Consider the following 24,331-nt stretch of genomic DNA (forward strand, 5'->3'; position numbering starts at 1 on the left):
CACCGCACCGTGTCAACTGTCGGCCGATTGTTTAGTCCCCAGTGTCCCAGTGGCTTGTTGTTCATTTTAGAAAATTACAGGCCCTGAACTTCAACGATGAAGTAATAAATAAAAAAATCTGTAATCAACTTATGTAGGTGCTGGCATGAAACCGCTCGGTGCCTATTAATGATCATAATAGAAGAATATCTACTATACTTGTGATAATAATTTTTATTATAAACTTTTAACTGGCAATAAAACACATAATTTGTCAATTGAATTTTTCATCTGTTTGGAAAACATTTTCCTGTTCTTCTCTATATCCCTTTGAAATACACACAAAGTAGGTACATACTCGTCAATAGATAGGTACTATAGAAGCAGGTAAAATTGCGGGGAACATCAAGTAAATATCATGAAGTGAGTATCTTTTCCTGAATCGGTGGAGTATTTTTACCGATTTCAAAAAAAGTCGTACTCAATTTGATCTGTATGTATTTGGCCTGTATGTACCTGTAGGTATATGTATTTTTGTACGATATTTTTTTACCTTGCTTGAATTTTTGATGCGGTTTTCAGCATAGTATTTGTCAAACTTCCATCATGTCATCCTACATATCCATAGTCGAAAAAGGAAAAATAAAACTCTCACAAACAATTAACACGTATTTTTTCTATATTTTCTTTCACTAATATTTATAGCAATAAATTATAATAATTATATTCGTATTATACCGTAGACTGTACATATTTACAAACAGTTCATTCCTAACCTATATCACAGTTTACATTATAGTATCTACGTAGCAAAAGTAGGGAATCGTTTCTATTGACTTCGATTTCAAAGTCGACTTCGAACTTCGACTTCCAACTTCTTTGTTCTTACCTGCCAATACCTGAAATGAAAAGAAAATTGGCTTTAACTTTTGTCCATATAAAATTATTACTAGGAAAAATTATCGTAGATTCATTGCGGATTTCAATAACCTATGGGACCTATCTGTCAATTTTCTAGAGAACTAAATTACATGGTTGATTTGTGTCCAAGATATATAATTTTGACTATAATGCACCATTAGCCCAATATAAATAATATCGAAATTCATATCTTCAGTAAGCAAAATAACACATATACACATAAAAAATAAAACAAAGGTTACTGAAATCCGTAATTTGTGATCTTACAGGAAACTCTTTTGGTAACTTCTTGAAGCTGTAATTTAAGTACAAAATTATACGCTTAGTAATAAGAAGAGTTAGTTTTAACGAGAGCAATAAATGTAAAATTAAATTGAAAAAAATAATTTTATAATACCTACTGTACAACTCGTTGAATAGGTATAATTTAAAACTGACTTTTTGCATTTTTTTTACTTAATTTGTATTTGTAATGTTGTTACGCAGCAAACACTCGTAATAAAATGAGATCAACAGATACAATTAACAAACGAAGAAAAGATTTATTATATTATTTTTGTTCTATGTAGCTTAATTGTTGTTCCTATCAGCACTGGTAAAATTTCAGAACTGTTCTGAATCGTAAATTAATCGCCATATGCAAGATAAAAATGTGACCATCGCTGGGGTGAGATTTGAATTTGATTCCCGCCGATCGTCTTTTGTTCTTTATCCGGGTCTACTAGTAAGACCAACCATGGAAATTTATCAGGATGGCTATGCTATGATGCTAGGATATATGCTAGGAAAAAACGATTTTGATAACTCTTTTTAGGCATCAAATCCTACATATTTGAGTTACTGAAATGAAAAAGTAAAATTATAAATTCATTCATTCATTTTTCATTTCATTTATTATTCTATTCATTTTTGATGAAGATATTCATTATAATATGTTTCAGTAATATTTTGCACGCATTACATGAAAAATTACCGGCATTACTTTTGTTTATAATTTTCCTTTTTAATATTAATGCGTTTGGCATTGTATTATGTATTTACATTGGCTATGGATCTGAATTAAATGATTTTTATTTATTTATACGCTTGGTTTTGCGGTAAAAAATTTTAAGGTCAAAACGTTAACTATACCTACAGACGAAAATATCACCATTATTATGGATATAATTTGTCCGAAATAAAGCTTAATTTAATTACATAGACTCACCTCATTGTCATCACAAGTATATCAGAGGTCCTTGTCGTAAGCCCACTGAATCCCAGTCACTATTCATCTAACTAATTAACTTGCATACATGAACTGTCTCTAGACATTTTCTTACAACTAGAGCTAATTCTGAGATCTGTCTATACACGACTGCGACATCTGTGGACAAAGAAAATTTATATTAATAAACTGATAAACTTCGTTCTTATATAAGACTAGCCGTTTTCCCTCGGTTTTACCCGCGTCCCGTGGGAACTACTGCCCGTAGGTACCGGATAGCTTAAGTTCCCCGGGAAGAGTCTAGCTTTCCAACAGTGAAAGAATTTTTAAAATCGGTTGAATAGTTTTTGAGTTTATCCATTACAAATAAGTAATAGTACATTTTTGTTCTCTTCATATAACACTTATACTTATACATAGTATACATATTTCCAGAGATTTTAAACATACTAGAGTCAAGCTGTAAATTAGGTCTACACCTTTCTCAACACATACATGTATAGCAAACAGTAAGGCATTCATCAAACTTTATATTTCCAAATAAAGTCTTTATTTGTAGCTGAGAAAAGGCTTGCAATATTTCAAGTTTACAGTATCTATTGAAGACACTTGTAATAGAAGTTAACTCAACAATATAAAGTTCAGATAATAGCATCAGTCAGCCAAGTGTCTACATACGTATAACTTATGGACTATTTCACTGAAGTAATGGCATGCTTCCAAAATATGTTTTATTGGGAATTGTGTACTAGTGAAATTACTATCGTAATACAAGTACATTAAACATAATAAAATAAATAAATGTTTTTATGTTTAATCGGCATGTGTTGTGTAGAAATAACTTTGTTGTGGTATTTAGCATGAGAAAGCGGCCGCGCGCATTGTGCTCCGAGCTTTGACGGCGCGCCGGTTCATTTATAGTTTTCTTACTATTCAGAAACGCACAAAGTCATCAAACGTTGGTGGTCAGTGTCTGCCGCGTCATTGTTTAATGATACCACTAAGTATATGTTTGTACCTATGTATTGCATAATTAAATTATACATAGATATAAATTTTAGTTACACCTATTACTTTATTCGAGATAGGTTTGTTCTATAATGTTATTAGTAATTGTTTGCAATGAAAAAATAAATAAAATAACAATGCTTTTAAAAATATTTTTAAAAGGGGCAAGAAATCGACCACATCATATTTTTAGTAGTGACACTAAGTTTATTTTACTTTTATACATTTAAATTAATTATAGTAAGTAATTTAATAAAAACACAATATGTATGCAATACACATTATTATAATATTGAATAAACAGTATAATTCATTATTATATCTATTTTCCTCATTCTCGATATGTTAATTTCATAACATAGGAGCACCGACAGCCACCTAACTGGTCCAAAATGCTTATTATTTCACCGAATAACAATGTGATTATTACCGGGTTGCCCGAATATGGAATTTTTGCCTGTGGTAATACTGCGGTTTCAGGCAGGATCCCAAAATGAATGACTGTTTTCACAGGTACGATAGAAATCTGGAATTCCTCCTTCGCAATGCAGGAGGTAAATGCACGTTGCACAAGTAACTCAAATTAATGAATCAATTAATCCGTCCTAATTTATTTTTCCCCATCTCATCTGCCTAGCCTTTTCCCAACTATGTTGGGGTCGGCTTCCAGTCTAACCGGATGCAGCTGAGTACCAGGGCTTTACAAGGAGCGACTGCCTATCTGACCTCCTCAACCCAGTTACCTGGGCAACCCGATACCCCTTGGTAAGACTGGTTGTCAGACTTTCTGGCTTCTGACTACCCGTAACGACTACCAAAGATGTTTAAATGGCAGCCGGGACCTACAGTTTATCGTGCCATCCGAAACACGGAAGAACTCATTATGACAAGATGGTCACCCATCCACGGACCGACCGCGCCAAGCGTTGCTTAACCTTATGATCGATCGATCCGCGCGGCTTTGACTTAGCCACGAGCTCTTCCTAATTTATTTTTTTTTTTTCTAATTTATTTTTCCCCAATCTCACGAAAAATGGTTTACATGTCAAACACAGCTATGATACGATGTTCCATCATGAACTTCCAGTTTATAACTTCCGGCTCCATCATCAGATTAGTTCGACAGTATTATATTACATACCTATAGACAGATGGCATTTTAGATTTTAAAGATGGTTAAAAAAGTTACCTTAGATTCCAGTACATACTTTCATACAAGTCGACCTACTAAAATATATTAAAAATAAACTCGATGATAGAGAGAATAATTGCATAGAATTTTTTTTTCTATATGTATGTGTATATGTTACTAATTAAAGGGATCTTCATGATGACTCTAAAACTGATCTTAACAATCCAAACAAAATTATCTAGGTATAGGTAAGTTAACGTAGTAGCTACGTTTGTAACTTTAGAGTTATAAATGTTCACTTTAAATAAAATGAATGAGTATTGATTTTAGATTATTAAAGAAAGTTAATTCCCTAAAATGTTGAAATAAAGAAACCCGCATAAAAAATGAACCGAAAAGGCAGAAATACTTAAGTTGACCAGTGGCCGGACCTCCAAGCCAGATAAGCAATTAGTAATATTAGTTCATTAGAATTAGTGCTCATGATTTATTATATTAGCGCCTATCTAATTAAAGGTGTTATAATAAACTTCTGTGAATAGTCACCACAATAATATCTAACAACCCGTAATAATAATTGAAGATTTTCAAATGACCGCCGTGATCAAAAACTTATCTGCTTTCCGATAAACAGAGGAATCTAAGAATTGAAATTGGATTTTTGTCACTATGAGTGAAAAGTAAGAAAAGCAAGCTGAAAGGTGTGACACGTTTTGAGGGGCCAAAGTATACCGCTTGGTTTTAAGCGTCATCTTTCGCACTTTTGAGTAGTCGTCTAAATAATTTATTTATTTAATATTTGGAGAACCAACAGCAGTAACATTTAATAATTATAAGACAATTTATGTAACATGCAGCCAATTATAGGTTTCCACTTTAATATATAAATAAATATAGAATAAGCATATCTAAAGACTAGAATATAGAAAATAATATGTAGGTATATTATAAGCCCTCTTTGCAACGCCTGATAAAGGAATTTAAGCTGTAACTTAACTTTAGTACCAATACCTGTAAATACCTTGACGAGCAAATACATATTTTGAGTTTAAGTTTGTTTGCTGTCCTCATACGTTTGTACGAATCGAGCAATGACGCTCGGAAAACCCGTGCGGAGAATCCGCTGGAGTGAAAATGCTGGATAGTCACCCAACCTATCGTAGTTTAGTTACCTATTTGGGCAATATTTTGTTATTGTGTTAATTAAGTATATTTATAATGATTCAATGTTGAAATTTAAGCATATCTACAGTATATTTTCAGGAATTTACGCAATCACCTGAGAGTTCGTATTATTATGAAATGTGTACCGCTTAGTATGAATAATTAATTTATGTTTCACATTTACTTAGCTATAACTTCCTCAACCTCTATAAAAAGAATGAACGCGAATTAGAAAAATTGAAGTAATTACTCATTAAGTAATTAAAAATTATAATTCCCGTTGTATTCTTTCTCATTAAAATAACGAGTTTAGAAAAACTTAATATCTCCTTTAAAAGTGTACCTAATGTTTCTTTTTTATTCAGTTGCTGATTAAGACAATTAAGAAGGTTCTGTAATAATTGTTCTCTTTATGAACAACTTTAAACGGCCTATTTTTATAACTACAGAGTTTTTGTTTCATGTTTATTTATAGATTCTCTTACATATTATTATACACCTGAGGAAATTGTATTAAAAAAATCTCTCACAAAATGCATAATAAGTGCTACATAGCTTATTATTATAAGCGTGTAAATGAAAGCATTGTAAGCCTCGCTATATCTGTTACTTACTAAGTAAGTTATGAAAAGTTCTGAAAGTGTAAATATCTGAAAAGTAATTTTGAGTTTTTTTTGTTTGAACCATGAACATACAAAATCTATATGTATATAAATAAATTATTATGTCGTATAAAATTCTAAAATTAAAATCTGATAAAATTCTGCAGAGATATAAAATAAGCGACTTTCATAGGCACATATACATCTTATTTATTTTATGCAAAGAAGTAGAAGGCAGGTGCAAAGCACCTCGTTCGGCCATTGCTTAGGATACGTCTACATGGTGCATGTAGCTGGAGCAAGTTAACATGCGCAAGTGAGAAGTGACAAAAGCACGCGCGTAGGTATTTTGCTTTGGAATATGCGCGAATCGCTGGACCAGCACGTTTTTAAAATGCATGTAGCCTGCGCATGTGCCTCAACATGCGCAAGCTACTTCCACCGTGTAGATGCAGCCTTATTGACTATTCGAACTCACTAACAGGTCCAAGTTTCTTTTAGATATTTCTATATCTATAAAGTTTCTCTCTTTACTAGTAATTTTATTTCTTTTAAATTAGTCAAGTCCAAGTTGCGATTTCGATTCCAATTCAGGCAAGTAGCAAAGTAACTTTTTTACGAAAGTGCATTTAACTTTCTTAGAGTAGGTATTTTGAATACCACTTGACTGAGTAAAGGTGAAGAAAAACAGCTTGTGGAAACATGTACTGAAAAAGCTTCTCTGTATGAGAAGAAGTACCTGTACCTATCAATGGGGCAGTAAAAGTGACTAAAAGAGTATATATAGTAATTTTTTTTATCAGGAGTATTCGGTAAGATATTCCAAGGAGCGACTGCCTATCTGACCTCAACCCAGTTACCTGGGCAACCCGATACCCCTTGGTTAGACTGGTGTCAGACTTACTGGCTTCTGACTACCGGTAACGACTGCCAAGAATGTTCAATGCCATGATGATTCATCACATAGAGATTAAATAAGATGCAAATACTTAGGCACGATTAAAGCTTATTTTAAAAATAGTTTAATAATCTGGTCTATATTTCTTTATCATACTGCCTGAATGCTTTAAAGACAAAAGAGACTGAGCTAATGTGTTAATGTTAAGTGAACTCCAATAAGATTCCTGATACCAGAATTCTGCAATTAAGAGCAGCAAAATTGCATGCATTAAGGTCTATTTATAATCATTATTCAATTGATTGATTAATTATGGTTTATTTATCATACACCATAATTATCAAAGTATATTAGGATGAATAAATATGGATAGATGATAGATATAAACATAGAAATCTAATCAACTTACCATTCATGAATTGAGGGTGTAATGTGAAAATTGACTGGTATCTCGCCACGTCCATAGAGGAGGTAAGCAGGACTGTTGCAAGCCAGCGAGGAGCTCTGCGTGATACCTCTGCGCGGCGAGCAGGTACGGCGGCGGCAGCGGCAGCGGGCAGTGCGGCTGCAGCGGCGGCAGCGGCGGCGGCGACGGAGACGAGCGCCGCGGCTCCGGCTCCAGCAGAGCGTCTATCGTGAACGCTCTCCGAGGCCTCGGCCCCAGCGGCAACAGCGCTGTCGTATCCACCGCCTCCGTAGGCTCCGGACTCGGCCTCGAAATAAACGTCGACGCTGGACTGTACATGCTACTATTAGGCATCGTCGCCGGCGGAGGAGCAGCACCCGCCTGCCGCGCCAAAAACGCTCTATTGAAGCTCGCCAAAGCCGCCAACTCCGCATTCAAACTATCTTTCTCCCCTTTGTGCAGCTTGAACCTCTTGCGCCTCCGGAGCAGCGAGCCGTTCTCGAACATGTCGAAGGCCTGCGGGTGCAGCGTCCAGTAGGCGCCCTTGCCGGGCCGGTCCGGGCGGCGCGGCACCTTCACGAAGCAGTCGTTGAAGGAGAGGTTGTGCCGCAGCGAGTTCTGCCAGCGCTGCGTGTTGCGCCGGTAGTACGGGAAGCGGTCCGTGATGAACCGGTAGATCTCCGACAGCGGCAGCATTCGCTCCGGGGAGCTCCAGATAGCCATCGCCGTCAGGGCTATGTAGGAGAAGGGTGGTTTCTGATCACCGTACGACTCTCGTGTCGGCCGAGGCATGTTTTCGCACAATACTGTTCTGTAATGTCTTGTTTGTCACAAACTTGGGCGACACGTCTCTCACAGCGGAGTGGAAGATAAGGACTGGGTGAGTGAGCGAGACTGCGCGCGCGAGGCGGGAGTGGCCGCGCGCCGCGGTGCCGCCCTGCCCGCTAGCCGCCAATCGCGTGCCGGGAGCTTTGTTTGTTGTTTTTGTCGGCTCCGGACCCGTTACAGAGGAATTTAAATTGTTATCACGTTTACATTATACAAAATTTATTCGACACCGACAACAGCTTGAGCTTGTTTCGAAATTGCAATGATTAAAGTAGTAGATACTTATTGATGGGTGCGGGAGAGAAAGAGAAAGAAATGATGTCTAGCGCTGATACTTACGGCAGATATATTCGTTCTGAGCTAAATGGACAGTGGCTGATATTATTAAGAGTAATATAATGTTTCATCACATCGATTGAACATCGATATGGTATCGAATTAGAATATGTTATTTATTATAAATAGGAAGTGTAGGTAGGGATTGATCAAATTCTGTATGGAAATGCATCACATAAAATATTATTATACGTTGTAGGTAGCACTTAACAATAAATAAACTAAAATGATGGGTGTCGATTAGTCAGTTTAAATGTAAGTGCTGGCAGTACTTACTTACCGTGAGCAGCTCTAGTTTACAGTCATTATCTGGCTCTATGCGCGAGCGCAGAGCTTTGCACATTTTGTGCTTTCATCTTAGTCTACCATCCACATAAAATTTTACTTAGGTGTGTTAAAAAAAAGTAAAAATTACTTGGTACCATTTTTTTATTTAAATTGTTAAATATAATTTCTCAAAGAAGCGAATGATGAATATGTATTTACAGTTTTTTTTTAATGAATGAAATAACAAAATTACAGTTTGCTCCTTTGAGTATTACTTTTGAACAAACCAAACGATCATTCTTCAAAAATGGTCGAAACAAATCCAACAATTAGAATCTTATAAGAAACCACAAAAAAACGTGCGTACAATTCCAGTGGATGGGGGCCTAGTGATTCCCGCATCTTGTCGATCCGCGCCATGGCTCGCAGCGGCACAAACGCGCCGTAATGCCGGAGTAGCTACGGGGTAAACGAGCCGTTTAGGTGCAAACGTTGACGTGTTGCTTGTATAAATTAACCAAACACCTACATTTAGATGTCATGTCATACCACTAAAGTGAACGCTGTGAATATTACAATCTAGGGAAAAATTGCTAATCTCTTTATTAAGCAAATTAAATATAGGGACACGTCATTTTTCATAACTTGATTTCAAATCTCAAGATGTTGATGTGATACATTGCCTTACAAGTGATACTAAAATACGTGAAAACTGTAAATGAAAATATGAAAAAACTATCAAACCTAAGCATGTGATAAAAAGCAAGATAAAAGAAAGAAAGAAAATATAAAATTGTACGTGCAATAATGTTAGGACAGCGAGCTTCTATTCCTTGGGAGAGACTTGTAGAGCTGTTTGGAGGCCTCATTAACGGTGACTGGTTGACATAAGTCGTGTGTAACACATAGTCTGACAAAATCAAATCGAAATCAAAAGTCATTTAATCAAATTAGGCTGAAAATCGGCACTTTTTGAAGGTCAAATTTACAAAAGACAGCCTCCAAAACGCCCGCCCTTCACCACTTCCTATGTGTTTTTGCTGTGAAGAAGAAGTGGTGGAACAAACTTCCCAGCAATACAATTCTGTCTGTATGGTTTGAAGAACCACAGTTACTTCTTGGTTAATTCTGACATTCAATTTTATCCAGTTCAGCTCAAAGATTTAAATACCGTTTCCTAATGAAATCAGTTTTCTAATTGAAAAATGGAAATTAAAAATGAAACACCTTACCTATTTCTAAATGTAGAAGTAGGTAAACCTTACTGACTGCCTCGCTCGCTAAACCGATTAATATGAAATTTTGGGAACGGTTCCCTCGAGACGAGGTTAACTAACAGGAAACAGCCAGTATCATATACATATATTATGTATGTATCATATAACTTGCATAATTAAAGACTCTTGGGTATTAACATTTGCTTTGAGCCTTCATTATGTCTCACAGCGATCAAGATATTTGTTTGGATTCGCAACATTGTTAGCAGAAAATGAATAATAAGTGGAACAGTTTTAATGAAGTCGTCTGTATGTTAATGTAAGAACTTAATACGTGGCTTTTACGATTGTTTGCGATACAGCAATTCTCATAATGAGACGTTCATGAATTATCAAATGTAACGGACTTTAAAAGGTGTATGAATATTTTTACCATTGCTTTCTATGCACATTTTTGGGCAAGTATTTTTTGAAATGTCAAAGCTACCAAAAAAGGTAACAACTTCAAAAATAAATATGCAACTTGATTAAAAAAATTCGATCGATTTTTCCTACAGCACTTACGGTGGTAAACTAGGTCCACTCACATTCATTTTTTTTCATTTTTATAATCCGGTGCTGGAATCACGTCATTTGTAAGTAACGCAGTGCTTTCATCTCGCCGCCGATAGACGTAATAGAGGCGTGTATCGTTCACCGCTCTGCACGCTGACCACGTCTCGCCAAATTGTCGGCGTCTTCGCAAATAGCGCCATTAAATTCAATCGGTCGCAGCAACGAGACAGAAGCGTCACTTACTCGTCTCCTATATAATTTAGAGGTATTAAAGTAACATATAAGGTACAACACCGCAAGGTGAATCCTGTGCTTTGTATGCCAAATATGTCTCGTCTGCTAAGGATCGTCGGTCGGGATCGTGTTCAACCAGTAAAGTTTCAGCACCAATAAATTCTAAAATGGCCTGTTCAGCAATGAGGGGCCTGAGATGAATTTCTTAGCTTTAATTGGATGATGCTGTATATAATTATAGGGTTTCAATGTCTTTATGTGTTCATGAAACTTACATTTCATCGAGATTATTTATAAATTACAAAACTTGAATGCTTTTGAGAAGTTTTGTTGATGCTTTCATATCATATTTAATCGGAAAAATGTTGGTAGGTAGACTGAACTGTAGTATTGATATACGTATTATACATTGCATTTTATTTTACGGACATCGACAACTTTTCCATTAATATAAATAAGCAGTAATATTGCAGTAATATTTTGATTTGCATCAAAATAAACTCAAACGTTGCACATAAATATTTCACACAAAAATTACAATCAAATGACATGTTCTGTTATAAATCATACAGTAAAAAGTTTATAAAAGTTACGTTGCAGTCAGGGGTTACACAATTACAATGCATTGTTCTGTCTTTTAGTCACGGGTGACGCGACGTTACAGAAATGACACGCATTACACGACAAACTGTACGATTAAATAGTTATTTTAAAATGAGTCTGCACAATACAATTAATAATAACTGTATCATTGTTGTATAAATTCAATTATTTACGATCCCTTTTTTTTCTTCCCCATGGTTGCATGGTAAGCGAAATTCCGTGTCAGCATTTCTGTAGATGGGAAATGCAATGAGCGTAGCTACTGTAATTTGTTCGATTTGAAAACTGTGCCTCGTTGAGCTCTGAGTTGGCTTGTTGAGATTTGTAGGCTTTTGCATTTTCGTAGTAAGCAGTTTAAATTTCTCTTATTTTTTAAAAATATTATACCTATATGTTAACATGTATGTACCTACGTAGTAGACACACAACATCAGTATTTTCACTTTTTACTGTTTTACTCGGATGCATCCAGTGAGACTGAAAACCATCCCCGACATACCTAATTCGAAAAAGGTACTGATGGTGTTGAGTGTTGTTGATTTTCATTAATCGTTAGTGTAAATTGTAATATCAAGAATGCAATAGTCAACTAAAACGTCATTAAACTTTATAAATCTAAGGATTCTTAAAACATATGCAAGCTTTAGATTAATAGTTACCCATTTACCTGTACTCTTAAGAAATTATTTGCAGACAGTTAAAATTAAGATTTCCTGATATTTTAAGTATGACTCACGCCAAATTCTTCAAACCGGGAACTAATATTATAGCGAGACGAAATATAGTGATATCGTTCCCAGGCTCTTAAACAACTATGCATGCCCATTGAAATTAGTTCAGCAGTTTTGTAGGATCTGCGAACAAACAAAGGAATTGATGAAAAAACAATCGATTAACATTTTATTGTCTTTAATAGGCTAATGGATAACAGCCGAAAATCGATCTCAGTGGCGTGCACTTGGAGAGGCCTATGTCCAGCAGTGGACTGCGATAGGCTGATGATGATGATGATGAGGCTAATGGATAACATACACGTGGAAATATTTTTAACAATGAAAAAAAAACATGATGGTGTTACAATAAACTAGTTTTACAGAGATCTGACACACGGTTAAGAAAATTTTGATTGCTAATTGGACTGTTGATTGGACTGATTTTTTGTCTTTTAATACTCAGTTTCCGTCACATGAAAAATATCACTTTTCAGTATCCCAGTTTTCGTACCAACTTCATGAAATGACAAATATTGAAAGGTAAAGTATTCATATCAGTATGGCAGACATCACTCAAAATACAACGACAGATATCGATCAAAATACGTGGTTAATGGGTAAGAGGTGTTTGATTCAATCTAAGGTTGATCAAATTCATCATCGTCCGAGCCCTTTTCCCAATTATGTTGGGGTCGGCTTCCAGTCTAACCAGATGTAGCCGAACCAGTGCTTTTCAAGGAACGACAAGATTGATCAAATTGAACCTTGCAAAATTGAATTGTTCACCTGCGTATAGTTTTATATAATTTCAATCTTTATCAATGGTTTTGATCAGTGAGAAATAGATGAAAACTAATACATAACACAATAACAACTGCTGAACTAAAACTATCTTATATTCAGGGTTTTCACAAAAAAACTCGTTTCTGTCCAAGAGTTTATTCTCTGAAAGCCATTTTCCCAAACAAAGAGAACTGATACCCACTTTTCTGTTTCAAATCCACGAAAAACTAGAAACGATATGGTTATTATCTCTTAGATCGCTGTCACCTGTTGCAGTATCCCATGGAGTCAATCATAGCACCTCTGCCTAATGATTCTCTTTGTGGTCGCCGCCTGGACACAACGCGAAAAAAACTAAACACCTTCGTTCTTATTAAGTGTGAATTCTACAAATTGTTCACAAATATTTGCGTCTACCTGTGCTTTTTACTAACATTTGTTAGATTTGCCGTGACTGAATCAAGGACGCCATAAAAGCTCTATATGATTAAGCACGGTGAATTAAGAATGGTGCTTTAATACGTATCGGATCTAGCGCGGATTTTTTGAATTGTTTTTGGTTGATGTAGTGCGAGGGTATGCCTAAGTTAAGTAATGGATTTGTTGGAATGCAGCGACTTGGGTGAGCCTGGGATCTACTTGATGCTTTTGTCTTGGTTTAAAATTATTAAGACAAGTTGTGGGGAAACTTATTTAAAATTTTGAATGAATTAGCTTCACAAATGTTTATGTACTAGGTATATCGAGCATATAGCAATCATAGTTAATTACTTACAGAGAATTAGTTCAGCGATACCAATGTATATTAAATGAGAATACGAATGCCTTTGTCTATAGTTCTTGGTAATTTCTAATCTCATAAATAGCCGTCCTGCCCGCTCATCTGACTGTTTAGCAGGTTATTTTCTAATACTCGTATAACGTCCTTTTTATTGAGTGTAAATAATTGAGTTTGTATCAACGCCGCGCCGCCATCTGCTCGCTGGAGTTTTAACACTCCTTTTCGGATTTCCCACTTAACTTTAATGTACCCATAAAATTTTACGTATTTAAAGATCACATTCAAAATTGTATCTTATTTTGTTTGATCAGAATTGAGAATCGCTCGCGCCTCCAAATTGTGTATCACTTCGCCGGGATTTAAAGAAACTTCATTCTGGTTAGTATTTAGATTTAAAGAAACTTCATTTACACGACATTAGTCCTTAAGCGCCTCACTGGTTGGACACATTTTTATTTGGTTTGTGTCCGCTCGGATCATTTCATGTGCTGCCTCGTGAGTTCGGTTATTACAATATTTGTTGTTGAAGGTTATTTATTTGACTAGTTGTCAGGGCTTACGTCGTCGGCTCCGACTGTTGTCGAGTCGGTGGCATTGATCTCTTTGCCATGGTATTGAGATTATTAATCTCACGCGTACGATTCAGTTAGTGTACCTTTTGGATTATGCGTTCCTAAATTGGGGTTCGGGTTGTCTGTTTGTCTTGTCAGATTTGAGTGTCCTTTGTTCAGGACGCGATGATCGCGCACAAAACCTGTAATATACATATTTCTGTCCCCGAGCAAGATGTCCGAGGCAGTAATCCAATATTCATTACCCGTGCAATGTATACAGATAGCCGATATTGAACTTAATTTATTCGTCGTCCAGATGTATATTTTATTTTTTACGCATTTTATACCAACAAGCGATACGTTTTACAGCCCATTTGTATTGGTGCGCCAATAATGGAATCCTTTTGAATTCATATTTACGGTTTAATGCAAGGTCATTTTGCATTAAATATTTTGAGATCTTGGTGATTTATAAAGGTTCGTTATTTATTGCGCTTCAATAAATCATTGGTCATAGTAAAGTTGTGTTTTCAGTAGCCCTATTGCATGTGTAATAATATTTTTTCTTGATTCTATTCAACACTTGTATTCTTGCGTTTGTGGTCAATATATTAACAGTAATATAATGGACGTAATCTTGCCGTTGATTATTAAACGAACGGACACAATGGCTCGATAATCGGTCCGATCGGCCCCGGGGCGATTACCATTATTATTTGATATTGTTGTAGGTAAGTTGTACAATGCAGTCCTACTGCTGGCCAGCGCCACATGGTGCTGTCGCCTCAGGACACGCAACTTTTAAACTCACCGCAAAATTAATTTAATGTTCTATCAGTCAAATAATGCAACTACGGCGGATGTTAATGTGTAAAGAGCTTGTGCAAGAACGGATGTTCTAACATAAAAACGCACGTAGTTGTGTCAGCTTGCAATGATAGGTATAAATGAATATAAATGGAAGTATGCAATAAAAGGTTCTAGTGTATAAAAATCCTGTCCATTAGTAATTATCGTTTAAAAGCATTTAATTTAAAGATACATTGATATCTGAAAACAAATAAACTATTGAGACACGGACCCGGATATACATCGGTCAAAACAAGGGCTCTATGCAAGCGATATCTAGATCTGAAGATTGTTACATTACGTTACACAAAAGTGCGATAATCTCCTAAAAGGTGTTCATAGTGTTGTAGATAATTAATATTTAGAGTCGGCTTGGCGCCCCGCGGCGCGCGCGCACCTCGCCGCTTTGTGCCGCGCCGCCGACACCCGCATTTGTCATGTTAGCGCGCACCAAGGTGTGAATGACTTTTTTCTAACCATTATTAATGACAATGATAGAAAATATTGTTTTTTGTTGCAACACTGTTGATTGTTGTCAATTAGTTTTTTGTTGCATCATGGACTTTTGATTATGAGCGTGGCCGATCGATTCAATCGGATTTGAATTGAATGTTTGGATTAAAATATGGCGAGCTTCATTAAAGCTTTTGATGTGATTGAATACCGACGCTTTTGTGTCGAACCAGATAAACAATGGGTTAAATATATCAGAAACTTATCGGATTGTGAGAACCCATCGTATTTAATGGGATTCAGTGATATTACAGATTTATTCTCGGTGGCTAATAGATTTGCATAAACAATGTCACTTTACCATTATTTTTTCCACAAAGCGCCTTATTTCCAACAGGGTCGGTTACTTGTTTTGTTACTTAAAAAATGAGCTAAATCACGGAGCCAAGAAAAGCTCTCAGCCGTCGCTCCCCTCGCTCTCGGCTGAACAATGAATAATAAGCAGCAACATCATCTATCCATTTTCTTTTTCACCCCAACAATAACAGGGACGCTAAAAGAATGGAAACAATCGAAATTTAAATATTTCAAGAAAAATACTTTTCTTTGAGAGAAAATATTGGGCGAAGTGAGTTGTACGAGCGAAGCCCGTTGCGAAGTAGGTACTGGCGTGCTAGCCGCTCGTTTGAGATCGCTCTGAGCACCTATTCATTACGCGCCCAGTTTATATTATATTTTTATATTTACTTGTAAGATTATACGTTCAGTTAATACTGTGAATGGGCAGGCTATTAAGGCGTATAAACTACTTTATGACTTCATTGTCAACATTATAGGATAAGCTTTATTCCTGAGGAGATAATGATTCGCATAACACACTAGCATTCCTATCTCGCCTTCATGCACTGACCTGAGGGTATCATACTTTATTCATGAAGGCATTACACCTATATAAAATCAACTTAACAATGATTAAGTAAATGAGTACACGTTTTCTCCTGTATTGATGTTTCAAAATGGATCTCCAGTTCAGCTGGTGTTGCAGTTCTGATTCCACAATAAATCAACACGCCGTGATTACATTTAGGATCGTTTTAGAACAATAGCTATTATATTCTAAACAAATGGATTCTTTTGTGCCATAACAGTAAAGCATTGCTTCCGGCTAGAGAAGGTGATTTGATATAATTCTGACACGTTAACCCAATTTAGAAGCTATAATAAATAATAATAGGTGGTGTTTTTATAATTAAATACTCTGTTCATGCGTTTAAATTGAATTTATTGCTCGTGTGTTTTGTAAAAAACGTATCGTGAAGTACTTCGAACAGATGCTTCCTATATTTTATAGGAATGAACTGTTCATGTATGGTTAGCAATTACACATTAATACATATAATAAATGCAATTCAAGAAAAAAGTATGCATATGTTTAATTTACGTACACGGAGGTACATATTTGCTGCTTATGTTTAGAATTGAATTTTTTTTAAAGAATAAAATGGCTGAACAACCGATCTTCTGTAACTATTTAATACTCCAGTGATATCAGTTTGTTAAAACCCCACTGTATGTCAAATAACCATGACAATAAGTGATAGCGATGTATTTTATATGATTTATTTCTACCAAAACCTAGATTTGTAATCAGGTTTGAAAAATAGTTTTTACATGAAGTATCGGAACCCACGAAATGAGTAAAACTTTCACTAAAGACAGATTAAAAACAAAAAACCAAATGCCTATACCTACAAACCCAACTTAAACTATTTAACTGGCCATTTAACCGTACACCAGTGATAGCAGTAAGAAACAAAACACACGCTTTGTTTGATGACGATGAGTAAGCGAGCCGAGAGGCGTCGGTACTAATTAACGATACATTTTTTATATTTTATTTATACACCAAAATCTAGATTTACTAATAAGTTATGTAAAATATTTTTTAACATGAAAAGGCAGGACATAGTGGACAATACGATGAAAAAAATTACTCAATGTTTAACTAAAATATACATACAAAACACTATTTAACCAGCCATTTAACCATACACTAGTGATAGCAGTTAGAAACAAAACACACGGTTGGGATGACGATGAGTAAGCGCGCCGAGAGGCGTCGGTACTATTAACGATATTTTATTTACAATTAATTTATATCAACAACTAAAACTAAAAAGTTATGTAAAATATTTTTACATGAAATGGCAGGACACAGTGGATAAAATGAGCAATAATTTGAATAAAGACACATTAAAAACAAAAAACGAAATGCGTTTACCTACAAACCCAACTTAAACTATTTAAGTGACCATTTAAACGTACACCAGTGATAGCAGTTAGAAACAAAACACACGGTTTGTGGGATGACGATGAGTAAGCGAGCCGAGAGGCGTCGGTACTATTCACTATACATTTTTTATATTTTATTTATATACCAAAATCTAGATTTACTAATCAGATTTGAAAAATATTTTTAGGTACATGAAATGCCAGGACACAGTGGACAATACGATTAAAAAATACTCAAAGTTTAACTAAAAATATACATACAAAACACTATTTAACCGACCATTTAACCCTAATCTAGTGATAGCAGTTAGAAACAAAACACACGGTTTGTGAGATGACGATGAGTAAGCGAGCTGAGAGGCGTCGGTACTATTAACGTGTGGTTTAGAGATAACATCGGCCGACAAACTCGATTAGCGGCTCCACTGACTCGCTTTGCGTGTGGTACAAGTTATAAACTTATTGTTTTTGAATATTTATATTTTATTAAGAGTTATCTAACCAATATTATTTAGCATGTTATGTTCAAAAAAAGAATATCAAAAAGTAATCAAACGTAGAAGTAGTATAACACTGAACACTATTGAGTAGTTTCCAAAATTTATCCCGATCTTTCAAAATTATGTAATTAATTCCTGAAAGCAAAATAAAAATACCGCTGTTTGAAACGTATGAAGTGTTTAAGTTTAACCGATAACTTAAATGTTAACTTTTTGTATCTACATTGAGTCCTTTATGAGTCAGCATTTTTTACTGCAAATCTTATCTTATCTTTGCATCTCAACAACATTTTGACGTCATAATATTAGTCGAGTAGTAATCATAATCATTTTAAGTGTGATCCATTTATTAAATTTTATTTTGAACAAAATCACTTATTTGGACCACACAATATATCACATACATGAGTTATCTGTCCGTAACAACTTTTCATAATAAGTATTGAACATCAACCGGTTCAATAAGATTTGACAGATAAAATAAACCAATGCAGAATCAATAAGACTGTACTTAACTATGCCGAGTTTTGCAATGACTACGGCGTAGGCTTGCGCTACACGCTACGCCGTAGGCATCCGACGTATTTAAAAATTTAAGAACTTAAAGATAATTTCAAAGTCATAATGTTAACTAAGTCGAAGTTAATTACTTTGGTTTTCTCAAACAAGGCTTTGGCGGTAACGTGGCTGGCTCATAACTCATCGTGGCGCGCATCCTCCTTGGTAATATGGTACGCGTAGACGCGCCGGCGCAACGTGAACGAGACAGCGCTACGTGCAAGACAGAGACAGAGCACCCCAACTCACATAATACCCAATGTTTATAGCCTGAGAACTTCCTTTTAATTTTTTTGGGAGCACTATTTCAAATATTGTTTTAATTGATTGCTGGCAGACCATTTGGCGGCGGCGGCGCGGGATGAGCGCTAATTACAGGGGTTAACTCGCTTTTATATTATCTCCGATTTAAAAAGACAGTTTAGCTGCGGTACTTTACTGACAATAGTAATTTACTAAAACTTATCATGTTGATTCTTGTCGGACCGCTTGTGCTAGACAGTCGTTATAATAATAAGAGGTATGTTTGTAATCATAGCGGTACGAAGACAGAGGATTTTATGTATTTTTGTAGAGTTTTGTTCTGTTGTGTTTATCTTTGGAGCTTCGTTTTTATAATTGTGACAAGTAGTAAAGGGCTGGCGACACAATAGGCAAGACGTTGTTTACTAAATACGCGGTTCGCTACAAAAGTAGCTATAAACAATAATTGGCGGCAGTAAAGGCGCAAGAAGCGGCACCCGCATGTGCGCGCGCGCCGACCCGCCCGCCATTGTCAGGCCGCGGCGAACACTATAAATTTTACTCCAACTCCACATTTGCATATCAACAATAATTTTATCAGTTTTCGTGGTCACGTTGCGTCTTAACGTTATTAACTGTCTCTTAACTTATAAATGTTTAGCTTTCGTGAGTACCTTTCATGAGATTTATTATGATTATTTTTCCGACCCAAATATCGACCAATAGAATTGCACCATTCGACGTCACGTGGTACAACCTACATGGTATTATACTGAAAATTTTTTGAATATTTTCTCTGGTCGTTGCTACGTCAAACTGACAGGTTGTGGCCGACATTTGGGACGGAAAAATAATCTCCGAATACACACGAGCTTCATAATTATCTGGCATTTCCCTCAGGTTCCCTGCAAACAAATAAAGTCGTCAAGTTTTTCAGGAAAAATCACTCGCGCTTCGCGCTCGTTATTTTTTAACCTGAAAAACTTGACTCCTTCATTTGTTTGCAACGAACCTATCGGAAAATACCCGATAATTTTGAAGCTCTTGTGGTATTATAAGTGATTATTTTTCCGACCCAAATATCGACCAATAGAATTGCACCATTCGACGTCACGTGGTACAACCTACATGGTATTATACTGAAAATTTTTTGAATATTTTCTCTGGTCGTTGCTACGTCAAACTGACAGGTTGTGGCCGACATTTGGGACGGAAAAATAATCTCCCGAATACCACACGAGCTTCATAATTATCTGGCATTTCCCTCAAGGTTCCCTGCAAACAAATAAAGTCGTCAAGTTTTTCAGGAAAAATCACTCACACAAACTATCGGAAAATACCCGATAATTTTGAAGCTCTTGTGGTATTATAAGTGAGTGTTTATAATAATCTAACAAACAAAAGTTAGGAGCTAAATATTTCTAGACAATAGTTGAGGCGTTAATTTTTATTGTTTCTTTGAACTGCCACTCGCGGGTCACGCCTGCTCAGGTATTCTCGCATTTTCATAGCGGTATTGGAAAAGTGTGTTTACAGACATACTTATATGTTAATAGCTTAAGCCCGTGACTCCGTCTAACCCTTCTTCTTACCCTTGGAGACCAAAATCTCGTTAGCCCAAACCTTAATCCAGCCCATTATTGACTACGCTGATGCCTGTTATTTGGATGCCACCGAGGAGCTCTTAAACAAGCTTGAGCGTCTGCAAAATATCTGTATACGTTTTATCTTTAATCTTAAAAAATATGATCACGTCTCTAGCTTTCGCAGCACTCTCAAGTGGCTCCCAATTCGACTTCGCCGGAACACTCGCATTTTGTGTTCATTATTCAACATCCTCTATAACCCTAAATTTCCTTCGTACCTTCGAGAGCGGTTTTCCTTCATCCGTCCTAATGATGCGCCTTGCAGGTCACATCTTAGAACAATTCTAAAATTTCCTTCCCATTCCACCGACTTCTATTCCTATTCCTTTACCGTTCACGCTGTTCGGTTATGGAATTCCCTTCCCCATGAGATTAGAGATTGCCAAACTGTTGGACTTTTTAAGAGAAAAGTTAAAGAACATTATCTGACCATTGCATCATAGTTATTTTATTTATTTATATATATATCTAGGTATATATTATTTTATTTTTGGGTATATATTATTGAGTAGGTATATATTCATTATTTACGTATTGTTTATGTAGGTATTATACAATATACAGCTGTTTTCTTCCATTTTAATTTCTGTTTCCTTTGCTTTTTTTACACACTGTCTACATCTCTTTTATTCTCTTTTTCCTTTCGCAGGTATGCTGGAAGAGATTTCTTAAGAAATAAGCATTACCTTTGTAAATTCTTTCTTTCCTGTCATCTTTCTCTATTATGTGTGTGTACAAAAAATTTGTAAATAAATAAATAACTACTAATAGGAAACAAAACTATATACCGGCAGAAGATACTCTGTCTTTTTCAAAAACACCAATGCCTTCCCTTAAAACTGAAAAGCATTGGTGTTTTGTTATAAACCAAACGCTATAGTTTTCTTTTATTTCTACCAAAAAGATGTGACAAAAGTTTTATACACGATTTCAGTAACTCCACACTGAATTACGAAAAAGAATGCCTTTAATAACACTTTCTATCATTGCTAAGTTAAGAAGTTCACACTAACCTTACGCGGAGCGCAGTAACACCATATATTACAACTGTCCCTTCACGGCTCACAATACATTGAGCAATATAATACTTACAAAAGTACTCGTATAAAGGTATAATAGAAAGTTTATTGAAAACAAACGAGCGTCGCTCACATGAGGTGGTCTATCGTTAATCTTCTATCTAACGCGGCACAAGCAATGTCATGGGCATGGACGAGACAGCAAGGCGAATCAAACGCGGTTGGACACACCTCCAACCATTTTAACCATACTTCACGCGTACCATATACAAAGGTTTTTAACACATTAACTTTCGTACTACCTAATGTGTAAAACCATTAAGTTGATCGCATTCGAATTTCCTTTATTCGTTTGTAATTTGGAGACATTATGGTCAGAATTCGGAGACAGGTTGAATTCAGAAATGTTTACGCGTTGTGAAAGTGAATTAGCGGGGTAATGCTTTTTGTTCGTGAATTGAAGGAAAGATTTACTTTTTGTTGAGAAAATGTAACCTAACTATAAATTCCATTATAATAGTAAGCAATCGAAACGAGGATGGTAATTCGGAAAATATGTGTGTGCTGAGTACGAACTTCACACTGGCTAACATCAGTTGCGCAGTTTTTTTGTTTTTTTTTCTTATATCCACTTATCAGCTATGAGTTAAAGACCATCAGCAACATAATCAAAGCAAATATGTAGTAATAGTCATTTACATTCACAGAACTTTTAACTAAATAGTAAAAGTAAAAGACGGAAGTGAAAAGGTTTTCTTTCTAAACCTGTAAAACAATTCGGTCAAAAAATATTTGCACAGCAACCGTCCAGTCACTATCCCTCACTTGTAAATCTTAGCTTATTACAAGCTACATCATCTCAATTCCACATCGCAGCAGACTCCGCTTCCCCTATAATCAGGCAGAGATTCCCACCAGCTACGTCACGTAAACCTCAGTTCTAAGATTGTTTATCCACCAATTTCTCGAGATGGGACCCAATACAATTGTGTTTGTCAATGATAAATGGTCGCGCGCGGTGCTTTTCATCTCGCACGGTCAAAGGCGCCGCCACCAACCGACCACAGATAAATTTAAATTCTAATATTCAAAGCATAAGGTGTATTCCCGGTTGGCTATAAATAATTACAACACAGGACTAAATGATACGGTACTAATCAAGGCCGGGAATAAATGCGGATAATGCGGTTTAATATCGTTTGAAAGGAACCTTTCGGCGGGTAGTCGCATTCAGCTATAATGAGTTTATTCAGACTTTTAATCGAATGAATCGTGGTAAGCAAATAGTGGTTCTAAAGTATTAAGCCGGGTCGGCGCAGCGGCGTCCACTAGTTGCCTTTTCAATTTTTATACGAATGATAGACGGTCGTAGATAATAAATTAAAATTATTATTTTTCATAATTGAAGTTCTTGAATTATAATTGATGCTTGTTTTTATACGTTGTGCATTTCTGTTATGATATAAGAGTTTGAGGTGTTTTTAAAAATATGCAGAATTAAAATACTAAGCATTTTTAATTCTAGGGCTGAAAATTTCAGTCATTATTTGAAAAATACTCAAACACAAGCAGCAATTATAAAAGTAAGCAAGTATAGAACTTCCTGAATGAATATTAAAATTATACTTACAGCCAGTTTTTTTAACTGGTAAAAACATACAAATTCTTCCTGTAGACCAACTTGCATCTTAGATTGCAATTTAGATTTTTTTAAAGTTTCTGTCTTTCGGCCAAAGTCACCTACTCCAGCTTCAATATTTAAATATTTCCATGTTATATATGAGTAAACTTTTTTACATAGTCTTTCCTGTAGCTATGCGGTTGACTAATTATAGTTATTCAAAATAAAATAACATCGATCAAGTTACTGAAAACAATTTTTTTTGAAACGAGTTGAAATGTGATAAAATAACACTGAGGGTGAGTTCATAACGTCAGACCAAACTAAATGACACAGAAAGTTTAAATCCTGAACGATATATTATGAAATAAAAATCTCAACATGAAAACAGGCTGCTCCACAAACGCTGTACTCAAAGTAAGTACATTCGTTAAATATAAACAAGGATGGATTCACGACGGGCATTACCCGCATTAGCGTGTCGGATGCTGCAGCTCGCATATTTCATCACATCTTAGGAGATAATGCTCCCTTTAACAAAACATTAATCTAGGAGTCGTCGGAGGCGTGGGGCGGAGCACCCGCGGCCGGCCAATGGCGGCGCTCCGCGGCCGGCGCCCCGCGCACCTGCCACCATCGATTGTCTTACCAACGTTTAAGAATTGGGGACCATCTCCATATTATGAGCACATCCATGTTTGATATTTACCGTCTCCTTGTTGTATTCAATTGCTTGAAACATTCTGAAAGTTGATGCGAAAGTTTCTTCTTGTCTTTTGTAGTTATTTTTCGTTTTGTAATTTTCTGGTATTAGTATAATTACTGTAGTACATAAGTTTGTATACTGTAGTTGTTGTTATTTTCAGGTGATGCTCAATTCTTGTTGTCAATTTTCTGTATTTTATCTACTTTTTAGTGGCAATCTAGGCAAATTCATTATTTTTTATTTCCCTTATGAGTCA

The 24,331-nt window shown here is 35.8% G+C and overlaps 1 protein-coding gene across 1 annotated transcript; it reads right to left on the reverse strand.

The window, feature by feature from the left end:
- Positions 1-650: 650 nt before the first annotated feature.
- Positions 651-8,221, reverse strand: LOC110378548 (fork head domain-containing protein FD4). Its single transcript, XM_049835957.2, has 3 exons — positions 7,321-8,221; positions 2,108-2,266; positions 651-878 (listed from the first exon to the last, which is right to left on the reverse strand). Exon 1 carries the CDS (start codon positions 8,107-8,109, stop codon positions 7,324-7,326), a length of 786 nt encoding a protein of 261 aa, XP_049691914.2. The 5' UTR covers positions 8,110-8,221; the 3' UTR covers positions 651-878; positions 2,108-2,266; positions 7,321-7,323.
- Positions 8,222-24,331: the final 16,110 nt, after the last annotated feature.

The sequence above is a fragment of the Helicoverpa armigera genome, chromosome 3 (genome assembly GCF_030705265.1).
Source record: "Helicoverpa armigera isolate CAAS_96S chromosome 3, ASM3070526v1, whole genome shotgun sequence".
Classification (NCBI taxonomy): domain Eukaryota; kingdom Metazoa; phylum Arthropoda; class Insecta; order Lepidoptera; family Noctuidae; genus Helicoverpa; species Helicoverpa armigera.

What these genes read in the sequence shown, in the direction of transcription:
- LOC110378548 (XM_049835957.2), bottom strand. Translation starts at nt 8,109, where the DNA reads ATGCCTCGGCCGACACGAGAGTCGTACGGTGATCAGAAACCACCCTTC.